Genomic DNA, 12,849 nt, shown 5'->3' on the forward strand with positions numbered 1-12,849 from the left:
TACTAGAAGCCAGGTACTATACAAAAAACTCTATATGAATTACTTTATTTAACATTACAACATGTTAGAGATGTGGAAACTAGCAATCAGAAAGGTCAAGTGACTTCAAGGTCATTCAGTAAGTCTGATTCCAAAACCTGTATGCTATAATAGTAATAATTATAACTACAATAGCATCAAGAGCTGGAATTTATAGTGTTATCGTGGGGCTAGTACAGTTCCAGTACTTTCCATGTATTTTGAATTACTTGTCCTAATAGTAAACCAATGTAAACCAACAGAAACTTTTAATAGCCCTGTTTTCTTCAGATGAAAGATTGAGTCAGAGTTTAAATAACCGTAAGCACACAAATTTCCTATATTTATTATACAAACCTATGAAAACCTCCCATGTGTAGGTCTGTAATAGGATGTTCTTTAAAAGATTTTAGAATGTCTTACCTTTGACTTTTTTTTAATAAGAGAAGAGAAAGATATTTTAAGAATCCAAGCGATGATACTACAAGGCGAGTGCATATCAGTAATTTAGTTCTTCTATCATGATTCAGCATTATCTTTCATGTTTATTGCAAGATATAGTAAAGCCTAACTTGAAGCCATTTACAAAAGTTAATATTAATAGGTTAAAAAACATTTATATGAGGACTTATCAAAAATATTAAATATCCTGCACTCACATAATATTATCATGAATATCACATGAAGAAATTACTCTTATTGTTTCTCATAAACAAGCCTTATATACATATCCTCTTATTGTAATGAGGAACTACAATGATCATAATGTACCTACCTGCAGAAGCTTCCATCTGGTGTTCAGGTCTTCCAGAGTGCTGAGGTTATATGGTGACAGCTGAATGCCCAGTGTGGTGAGTTGGCGAGCAAGGTCATTGACGTGGCTTACATTCTCTTTAAGAGGTGCAATTTCTCCTCTAAGTGCCTGTGTAAAATAGTCAAGGGTAAATTTGAAGATGAGAACGTTTAAGGCAAAAAAACAGACATAAGGGAACTGCAAGTTATCTTATTCTGTTTGGGTTGCAATGTCAGCGACATTTGCTCTATGACAGTGGTAGTACGACAATGAACATTTGTTAATAGGTGAATAATAATAGCTAATATTTATTGAGCACTTCTTAGGTGCCTAATCCTGTGATCAGCTGTCTATATGTAATCTGATTTTATTCCTACACAATAACCTTATGAGGTTAATAGTTGGAGAATTATCATTTTTCACATCAGAAAAACTTGCAGAGGTTACATTAAACCTTGCCCAAGGTCCTGTGGGTCAAAACTGAGGAACCTTGGACACATAGCCCTGTTTGCCTGCCTCCAGAATGCATATTCTTAACTATTATATTATATACCTCTCACAAGATATTCTGGATTGGCAAAGTTACAGGAAAAATATAGTGCTGCTAGATTCTAAATTCTACTCATCTCACAACCAGAAATAGATTTTTTAACAATAAAAAATAAGCTCAGTAATAAAATATTACATTCATACTTAGCACGAACAACATAATAGATTCATTTAGAGATTAGGGTACTGTGTCAAGTAATAAGGATGACTTCCTGGTATGGTATTTTAGTCCTTGTAGCAGTGACTTAAAAAGGCTCCCATGGGTCTTCTCAGCTGTCTCTAAAGCACTAGATTGGGATTTTCTGATGCAATACATCATGACGATCTGTTGAGAAGAAACCTATGCAGATATGGGGGGGATATTACCATGCATCATATCTACCCTATTGAGATGACATTTATGGATCTTTAACATGATGCATGATGTCCAAATGTTCCGATGAGCAATTTCTAAGGGCCAAATTCTCTTACTTAGGAGAACAGTTTGTGTAATATAATGTCTGTGCACAAGGACAGCATCATTTACTTGGCTGTATGTGCTGTTTTGACTTGCTTGATCTGGGAAGGTGTTATTTCTCTGGTTCACTATTTCGATTAAAAAAACATTGTTTACATTGACCTCATCCATAACCCTCTGATTCTCTTCAACTCCAAATGGAAGGAGCCAGTATGTACATTCTAAATAAGAATGGCATTATCTTCTCAAATCAACCTGAGTATCTCACCACTAAAACATGGTATTATCTGGAGTATAAGACTCTTTTATAATTCTCAGATAACACAAGACATTGTGATAATCACCCTGCTGAACTCAAAGGTTTTTTAAAAGTGGTTATTAAAAATATTGAAGAATCATGAGGTTTCTTTTGGGAGCAATAAAAATATTCTGGAATTAGACAGTTGTAATGATGGCACAACTTTGTGAATATAACAAACACTGCTGAATTGTATACTTTAAAAGGGTCAATTTTCTGGTATATGAATTATATAACCATAAAAATAAAAACAAAGAAAAACAAAAGAAACTCTCCTGACTCCATATATGTGAATTCCTATTTCTAAAAGGAAATGATCCATATAACTTTGTTTTGTATAACAGAAAGGTTAGCAAACAAATTTCTGAAATGACAATGGGGAAACCTAGACAAGGACAACAATTACAAAATGGAATCATTCTCTTCTGGATAATAACGTGTTTTTAGTAACCACAGGTAAATACCGTGAATGTGAATTGTAAGCAGGAAATCATTGCAGATATGTCAGGATATTCAGGCATCTGATAATATTGCAGGTTGACCCTGTATGCTTATCATCTGCCTTCACTGGCATGGCTCTCAGCCATTAAGTTGAGTATCCATCTCGGTTAAGTCATATCTAGATTTCAGCTCTCTTTTGATTACATAATTTACACATTCAAATGTCTCTTATTAGAATATTTTGATTTTCACTTTTTTCCCCAAAGTTCTGGACACAGTTTTTAATCCTACATCAATGTTTTCGAGAATGAAAGGGATTAAAAAATAAGTTTCAGTACAAGTAATCATAGCACTCATTCTCCCTTCCTCTCTCATCTGTCTGACTCTCTGTCTCTCTCCCCTCCCTCCAATGTCATGGGATCTTGTGGCTTTCCCCTCCACTCATATCTAGCAATTATAGTATAAGTTCTCTTAACTGATCTTGACTTAAGACTCACCAGATTAGACAGAGTCTTCATTCTGTGAAACACTGACTGGGGCCTCTAACAGCCTCTAAATAAAATGTTAGAGGTATCTGTCAGTATGCACAGCCTTCCTTCAGTTCCCATTAGCTGAGTTGTCAGTTACGTGTATGTTGCAACTGTCAGTTGTGTTCTCAAACCTGTTTTTGCCAATTAGTAATGCAAGTAAATAATTTAATGAAAGATTTCCCTAATCAAAGAAATATAAGTCTAAAAACTAAGTAATTATTTCTATGAAAACCAAGTTAAATACTCCGGAGCGTCGTTTAAAAAAATTAAAAGAAGTGTTGTTGAATTAGATGTGGATGAGACAACCATAAAAATGGGAAAAACAATTCAAAAAATTTAGAAGGATTCTGTATTCAGAATGCTTCTCATGTTTCTTGATGGATTCTGTCTACCTTAAAGAAACTGGAAATCAAAAAGTTTGTGCTATCAGTGTGATTTATGGAGAACTCTAATCAGTGAATCTATGCTCAAAGAAAAAAACCTTCATATAACATTAAAATATTCATGACTATTTTAAAAATAAAATATTTAAGATATATATATATATTTTATAATTCACTGATTTAACTAACTTTTCAATTAATGGTTAGTGCTAATTGAATTGGAATAAAGAGCATCTATTATAAAATTTTACTACTACTATTTTACTACTATTGCTACTGCTACTAGTGTTATTTTCAATTACGGATTAAAAAAAAGCTATATGTCCAGTTGAATTTGAATGCCTAAGTTTCTGTTAATATAAATGGAGCTTCGAGGGGCGGTCAGTCAGTAAAGAGATAATTTCATGTACTGAAGTTTCAGTTGGGGAGATATTGTGATGGCTCTGAGCAGACTGAAGAACTTTAGCCAGTGAGAAATCCTCGTGAAGGCACTAGCACATGAGGATGGAGGAAAGGAAATAACTGATAGTAGAAGAAATGAAGAGAAAGAGGAGGCAGGAGAGTGTCCAAGTCAGTCATCACTTTGGCATTTGACCTAGGATCTAGTGGTGGCTCCATAGTACCTGAGGGTGACTCACTCACTGTAGATGCCTAGAAGTGCACAGGAAGTATAGCTCCCTAAACATGGAATCGCAGATCATACTATGTAAAGAGTGAGTACAGATACTATGTCATTTAAGCAAATATAACATTGGGTTTGACTATATTTCAAATATTAGAGCTTTTTAATAGTGTACACATAAATTTATGTTTAAATTATTAAACGCTAAACATAAAATGTAAAAAAGTACAGTTAACTCTGAACAATATGATGTGCTATTTAAAGACTTCCAGAATTTCATTAGATTTTTATTCTAGTTTGAAAGCAGTGAGAAAACATTGAAGGGAGCCATTATGCTGTGGGTTTTCTTTCAATCACTTAAACATCTGGAATATGTTCTCGATGAAAGAGCAAACCAAGTCTAATTTTATTATGACTAGTTTCACGCAGGCAGAATTTTCACTTCATTAAATGTTGTCTGATTATAGATATAAAAGTACTGATTTAGAATGATATATTAGTCTGATATGTCAAGTTTTTCTTTTTATGAAATTAAATTTCCTGTCAGATCTTTGCTTATCCTTATGTAGTTAAAGATTTGTTCAAATATAGATTTAGAATTTTACTCATCATCTACCTTATAACAAACAAAAGGGATTGTCTATTAATAAGAGAACATTATTTTTAAGGGAGCAGTTTTAACTTGATAGTCAAGGGACAATGCCATAAGGCACAGAAGATTGATTGGGAGGATTGGAAAGAGTAAGTTGATCAACTTCTACTTTAAGGACCTCCAACTCCTCTGCGAACTATGAAGCAACAAACCTGGCATAGAACTGGTACACAACAAATATTCATTGATGTAAACAGGGATGGAGGGTAAGTGGGAACTTTTGAATTAGTTGTGATAGAGACTATGAGAAGGAGTCAACCTAAGAAACTCACGAGGTTGCAAGACAGTGTTGAGGACCCTTCTGAGGTTTGAGGACCCCCATTTTCTAGCAGATCCAATCAGCCCAATTTTCTCTTTCTCCAACAGTGTTCCATGCACCCATGTTTGGGATTTTGTGGCACAAACACTTAGGGACAAGGGAGTTGAAAGTTTAGCTAGAACGTGACTGAAAAACAGATTGTGGAATCTCAACTGGATTAGGAAGAAAGTGAAGCAGCATAAGATTTGTATACGGAGAGACAATAAGGGGGGTTAGTGGTGGAGGTCCAGGAGAATCCGAAAGAGACCACAGCAGGAGTAGCTGCATAGGCAAACAAGAAGGAGAGGAGATGCTGGGATGTTTGAATTAGCTCTGCAATTTATGAATTTATTCATAAATTGTGTGATGTGATAGATATTTATATAGATATGTGTAGGGACGTGTAGATATCACATATGTAGTGTTTTACTTATATATTAATGGTGCTCTTGAAAGTCTGAAAAACTCCCCTTCTTAGGAATATTAAACATTGTTCCTGAAACCTCAGCCTGCTAATTCAGAGGTCCTATCTCACTTACCAGAATTCAAAATTAGTAGGGTCTCATGATAGAATGTCGTTTCAAGGCTATATCCACTGTGCAAAGAAATTTCCATTATGGATACTACTTAAAAAGGGGAGTGACTAACTGAATTTTCTCTACAATGAAATTTACTGAATGTTTGCAAACCAAAGCTACTGAAAAATAGCCTGAAAAAGGAGATGTTAGGAAAAGCCTCCAGATTCTTCATGCTGGGTTAGTAGTGGGAAACTGGAGGGAGGAAATAGAAATCACATGGCTCAGGGAAGGCCTCACAGAGCCCAGGTACTCGGGATCTGGAGGCAGGTACGGCTCAGTTGTATTTTGTAGCTTCTGCTTTTCAGGATGGGTATGCCATCTTGATTAGAGTGCGTGTCCGCCCCCAGGGCCAAGAGGGTCAAAGACCATATTCTGCTTTGCCAAAAGGGTTAGTAGAATACTGGTGCCTCTAAAATAACTGGGGGGGGGGTTGGAGAATGAGCTACTCATTCTCACCTGAACCAATAACAAAGAAACACAGGGTGAAATGTAAGCAAGCCTTTCATGAAATGCATCAGGCTTGGAGACTTCCATTGTTATCTGTTATTTTTATTTCTTTACTCTGGTTGGTTCTTTGTCTGGTATGGGGCCCAGGATGTAGGTTCAACTTTTGTCTCTGAAACCTACTGCCTTAGGTCAGGTTTCGGAGAAGCAGAGTCTGAATGCTCTCAAGGAGAGTGAGAGAACCAGGAGGGCAGGGCAAGAAAGCAAAGTAAGGATGTGGTTTTGGCTGGAGACCAACATTAGCCTGGTCCCACAAGGGAGCTATGGAATACAAATTATACTACAGTTGTCCCCGTCTTGAGACAAGGACTTTGTTCTTCTCTATCCCAGTATCGTTTAGTCATTGGCCACTAGCTGCCTCCTGGCAGTCTTAGAGAAGGGACAGAGTAACCTCCCAGGCAATGTGGCTTACTTTTCATTGAGGGAGGTTTTCTGGAGAAGGGTACAACTATGAGTCTTTAGCAGTCAACATGCAGAGTTGCAGGGGGATGAGTGCATCGCCCTGGTAAAGCAATCTGGCTAAGGTGCCAATAGCATCCATTACATAGACTAAGTTCGTCTGGTTCCCCAATCTCTTTTACCCTTAGACTTCAGATGTCAGGTACTTTTTATATTTTTCTTGCAAGAGGCTGATGTGAAATCTCATTACTAACATTATGGGGCTATCCTATAGATCTCTAATAAAACTAAGACATACCACTGTTTCCCTAAGATGAAGTTCTTGATTTCTGCCAAATACTGAGGGATTGCATAGAGCTAAGACACAACACAGGGTGTAGTTTGCAGACTGAATGAGCACATTCCTCTGCCATTAGTATCACTTTTTGCCTCTGGTGGAGACATTCCTGATAATAAATTATGCCATTGAAACATGCACTCTTTTTTTTTTTTTAAAATAGAGATGCAATTGCATTCTATTCTAGCATCAGTTTTTATTGTGGTAGCCTGAAGGCAAAATATTATGCTGTTTCTTCCCATTGTCTTCTTTGCGTTCAGTTTTCAGAGCAATTCTTGTACGTTTTCATATTTGGGCATGATCACTTTTGATGTGCAAACTGAACAAGAACATAAATAATGAAATGAATTCAGAACTAATGACTTAGATATAGCATAACCAGGATGACTTAGGGTAGTTTAAAAAACAACAACGACAACAGATTTTAGGAAAACAATGTGAACTTTGAAGACATGAAGAAAATGTGGTGCTTTTATTTCCCAAACAATTATCAGTAATTATATTTTAACCATGGTTTACCCTCAGAGACACCACACTTCCAAATTTGTGGTACTAAACTAATAGCAATTAACTGCTGTTTTTTTTCCCATAAATGATCCTTATGTTTTTATGAAAAATGATCTCTAGTTTCTCTTTGTAGTATTAAAAAAGAAGGCACACCCAAACAAAAGCATAAATTCTCTTTTTTCACATTTCTCATTTACATCTATCATAGTTCTTCATCTGTCAGGACATAGCTTCACACAAAACTTGTAGCTTTTATTTTAACGTCTTAAATAAAAGCTGAATTATAGCTTTACCACACTAATAGTGCCCATCTTCTTTCTTTTTTATGCATGTTGTTCATTTTTTCTTCACAGAAATAAATTGGAGATGAGGAACAGGACAGAATTGGTCACAAAGGAAGGGCATCTCCTTATAATGAGTTGTATACATCTTAGCTACTTCAATTTCCTTCGAAACTTGTTTTTATAACCTAACCCTGACTGCTAATTATGTCTCCTTTGTAGAAAAAAGAAGCAAACAAACCAAAAACATAACAAAAAACTAAAAACATTTCAAGCTTTTCATAGTTTTCTAATGATACAATTAAAACAAATAAGAAGGTAGTTCATGAGTGTTTTACAGAGGCTAAATGCAAAATATGTACAATTAAAATAAAAAGGCCTCTAATGAGTATAAATAAATCATTTAAGCAGGCCATGTTTTTAAGCTTCTAAGGAAACAGAAGAAATGCCAATATTTTCCTTCTGAGAAATTTTAATTATATGTGATAAAACATCAAGCAAAATGGCAGTTAATGAAATCTATTTATTAATGTAAGAATAAGTAATATGATCTATAAACCATTAGAAACACCAACCAGAAGGATACTGCTTATTCAAATTCAGGAGTTATTTTAGACAGATTAAATTTTAGATTTAAGGTTCTTTTGAATTTGCAAATGTTTCTGCCAGTCAAAAATGTTCATGATCTGTGCCCACATTAGCCACCACCATTGCCTCTGCCTAGGGGTATTGCCTTACTTTCACCCTTTCCTACAGGGCATCTGTCTAAGGCAGTGATTCTCAAACAATAGTGCGCATTATTATCATGTGGCGGGCCTGTTAACACAGAGTTGCTGGATCCCATGCCAGTGTTTTTGATTTAATAGGTCCAGAATGGGCCTGAGAATTTGACATTTTTAACAACTTAGAAGATAGTGTGTTCCTAGAACTCACCAAGGTTTTCTTGACTTGGACCCTTTGTGTATGCTGTCCCCTCAACCTGGAGCTTTGTATTACTTGTCTCTGTCTAGTTGGTTTCTATTCATATACCTTACATCTCAGTTAATGTGACTATAAAAATGAGTTCATACCAGTTTATCCCATCTAAAGCAAGCTCCTGCTATTTTTCTCATTCTCAGCACCCTATTTTCCTTCTTAGCACTGATCACAATTTGTAAGTGCAGATTTATTTGCCTGTTTACTAATTCATTGTCTCTTCCTTCTTAAGACCTTAATCTTCATTAAGGCAATTCTATATTATTTTTTTTCCACCAGTGCATGCCTGCACCCAGTATGTGTAATCCCTTAATGTGTTTTTATTAAAGAATAGTCAAGAGAATTAGACATTTTTTGTATTAATCAGTAATACCTCAGACTAACAGCTATTCTTAAACTGCTTCATAAACAGTTTCCTATAGAAATCCAACACAAAATTCCTAAATAGAAGAAATCTGTTCATTTCCTTTAGGTTCCATATTTAAATTCTTTAGCTCTATTACTTGGTTTATTTTATGTTGGAGCATGTGCTAATTTCTGAAGTATCTCTGACTTTCTGAGCAGGACTGTAACATTCCAGTTTTTTGGTATCAATTGAGGTGTTTTTCTAAAAATGGAGCAAGTGGGTAAAAGGAGGGAGAGTAATCTATTTAAGGAAAATGTCTTCTGCTGGTGGTGATATACTTGGTGTAGACTTGTGGAGGGCATTTTGGCAAGACTGAATAAAAGTATTAAAATATTTATATAGGAGAAGATGAGAAGACTACATACCAGGGTCTCCATGTGGAGTTGTACAGTGGCCTGGCCAAGGGGACAAAGGGGGCCAAAATCCAGCCCGGGCTCCACTACTGAGTTGGTATACCTTGATGCAGGGCTGAGGATCTCTTTGAATAAAGAGGTTCCTTTTTCTACTTTACCCAAAGATGCACTTGCAGAGATTGGCATTATAGATGCTGGGGTTGAGATTATGGATGATCTCTTTCTACATGTCTGTCTCTCTCTTTCTCTTTCTTGCTTCAGTTTCTCTTCCTTCTCTCTCATTTTTGGGAGTTTCCACTAAAGAAAAAGTTTATTTACAAATATTTTCCATGCATTTTCTCTTGTGTTAGAAGGGGATAAATAACATGGACATATCAGGGCTGTTGTAAAAGATGAATGAGAAGGTCAGGTCTATTTTTCCTTCTCTTTCTCCATCTACAGTGAGTTAAGTATTGTGACAGGCAACATGAAGTATACAAAGTCACACGAGGTTCTATTCCATCTAGTTCAGGGAAACTCTGCAAAGCAGATGGCAATAAGTTCATCCATGAGAGAGCCACAGACTAAGATCCTTTCTCAGGTAGCTGCATCTTTGGAGCCAATTTCTAATATAATTCTGGGGGAAACCTATCTTTCCTCACACCTCTATCATATAGCTTTGTAAAATCTCCTTGAACTGGACACTGGGATGTGGGTACATAAAACTGATAAAAAAAGAGGAAGTAGAGTAAGTGAGAGAGGAAAGATATTTGTCCAAAGCTTGAACATAGGGTAAGAGGCAGGAAAGCTTAATGTGTTTGAGGAAGAGCAAACAGTCTTTAATAAGTTGAAGCATGAAGCACAGGGCAGTTGAAGACAAATCATGAGCATTTTCTTGGAGCAAGATTGTGGTGGGTTTGAATGAGTTGGCCTTTCCAACGCAGATAATGGTTTCTGCAAAGGGTTATGGCATATTCTCAGCAACTCTTTTAGTTAGATTTAATTACTACTCACCTGGAAACACTTATTTCATATTAATTACATGCTATGCATATATGTACTATGTATATATCACTGTGAAAATGGAACTCAACAGACTCAGGGGCATTAGCAGAAATAGACAATTTAGTGAGTTATTAAAAACAATGTAATCACTATGAGAAGTTGTGTCATGGGGTTTAGAAAGTGACAAGGGGGATGCTGAGGCAGGTCAAGAGAGACTCTCTGAGCATATAAAGTGACTGAAATCATCCATAGAGGGCAAACAACAGAAAAGGCACGTTCACCTGGGTGTGACATATTCAATCAGAAGATCTCAAGTAGATTAGTGTAAGCTTGTGGTCATTTCAGAAAGGAGAAAGAAGTGACAATGAGTGTTTGCTGATTTGGCCAAGAAGTAAGACTGGCTACAAACGGGGTAGGGGCAGATGGGAGAAAATTATCTGTGAAACATTTTTTTAAAGATCTTAGGTATGTGAAAGAGAGGATTTTGTCCTCTACTTTTGTGCATACTTATTTCTTCACCATTCCAAAACATATTATTGAGCAGCTATTATATGTGAGGGAATGTTTCAGGTGTTATTAACATAGCAGTACACAAAACATACCAGGTTCCTATGATTGTGCAAGCTTAACTCCAATGAATACCATTTCATTTAAGTGATTGTTATTATACTGGCTTAAAAAGAAACGAGTTCCAGCCAAATGTATGCATAGCTATAAAATGCAAATTTTCAAACAAGAAAATGCAGGAGAGAGTATGGTATTGAATATAATAGGTCTCAAGAGATTCTTTTTCCATTAAAACAAATTAAGCTACCTCTGCATGTATAAATAATGACTAATAAAGGAATTTAGGTTTGTGAGTTACCTGTGCAATATACTACACCTAGTTTGCTTCAGAATGGGCACATTTATTCAATTTTAGTTCTGTGGGAAAGGCACTCACTATTGAAACAAAATGGATTTTTGCTGATTTGATTTTCTATTCAATATGTTGTTATCAACTTAGAAATACTAAAGTGGAACTGAATCAGAGATGAATATAAATTTTCTAAGAGTTGAGATAAAAATAATTAAATGGAAGAGGGCTGAAAAGAATTGTAGAATGCCCTTCAATATTCGCTTTTACTTTCAGATTATTGTAGCTCCTGAATTTAATAAATGTTTTTATTTAATCTTTCCAAAATGCCTTTCTTTCTTATAAATGGAACAACAGAAGAACAAGATATTTGACTAATAAAGTCAAAGAAATGAACATGAAATGGATTTTATTCATTAAAATGTATGCAACAGAATGTTTAAAAATTACATTGGTAAATTTTATATAATGGCTCATTCTCATTTCATTTATATTTCCAGCCTGAAAAGAAAGATTTAAGTGTTTGCTTCCAATCAATGTTGCCCCTCCAGATATATTAGTAGTTATTATTTTTACCTTGATGGATAATATATGTGTGTGTGAAAGATCTAGCTTCTCAAGTAGAATCTAGAGCTTACTCAGTTTTTCATTTTCTTTTTTTTTTTTTACCATATTTTTTACTTTTATTTGAAAATATTCCTCTAATTTTTCTGATCACATCTTAAGGTAAGATCTAAATTCATACCTTGTTATGTTCTGTTATGACAACTGTTATCATGATAATGTCCACTTAAGTACATGCAAATGATGAATAAATTACTACTTACACAAATGAATCTACATGTCAAACTGTCTAATCAAAGTACTCTGATATTATTTCAAAAAAAATCAGTCATTGGCCAAATCTACCCTTAAAAAAAGATTAGTATTTAACTAAGATACATTTTAATAGAAATATTTTTTTTTATTAAAAAAGGAGTATGACTTAGTATCCTCAAAGATGTGTGGGAAGCAAGATTATACAATGGGGTAAAGATAGTCTTTTCAATAAATGGTACTGGGAAAATTGGACAGATACATGCAAAAAACCCCAGAAACTGGACCACCTTCATACATTGTATACAAGAATAGACTCAAAATGGATTAAAGGCTTAAATATAAGACCCGAAGCCATAAAACTTAGGCAGTAAACTCTCTGACATTGCTAATAGTAATTTCTTTTCAGATATATCTCCTTGGGCAAGGGGAACAAAAGAAAATATAAACAAATGGGACTACATCAAACTAAAAAGTTTTTGTGCAGCAAAGTAAACCATCAACAAAACAAAAAGACAACCGACTGAATGGGAGAAGATATTCGCTTATGATACATCTGATAAGGAGTTAATATCCAACATATGTAAAGGTACTCATACAGCTCAACAACAACAAAAAGAAACAAACAATTAAACTTTAAAATGGGCAAAGACCTGAACAGATACCTCTCCAAAGAGGAAATATATATGGCCAATAGACATATGAAAAGGTATTCAAGGTCACTAATCAGAGAAATGTAAATTAAAATCGCAAGGAGATAACACCTCACACCTGTCAGAATGGCTATAAATCAAATAAATAAATCTAAGAAC

General features: G+C 35.1%; 1 protein-coding gene across 10 annotated transcripts in view; it reads right to left on the reverse strand.

Moving 5' to 3' along the window:
- DMD (dystrophin) overlaps nucleotides 1-12,849 on the reverse strand; it is a 2,254,165-nt gene that overhangs the window by 301,180 nt on the left and 1,940,136 nt on the right. For all 10 annotated transcript variants that reach the window (XM_036227209.1, XM_036227208.1, XM_036227211.1 and 7 more), the window contains one exon: nucleotides 794-940. In XM_036227209.1, coding sequence (XP_036083102.1) covers nucleotides 794-940 — 147 coding nt within the window. The remainder of the gene's footprint in view (nucleotides 1-793; nucleotides 941-12,849) is intronic.

This window comes from Rousettus aegyptiacus, unplaced genomic scaffold (assembly GCF_014176215.1).
Source record: "Rousettus aegyptiacus isolate mRouAeg1 unplaced genomic scaffold, mRouAeg1.p scaffold_m13_p_9, whole genome shotgun sequence".
NCBI classification, from domain to species: Eukaryota; Metazoa; Chordata; class Mammalia; order Chiroptera; family Pteropodidae; genus Rousettus; species Rousettus aegyptiacus.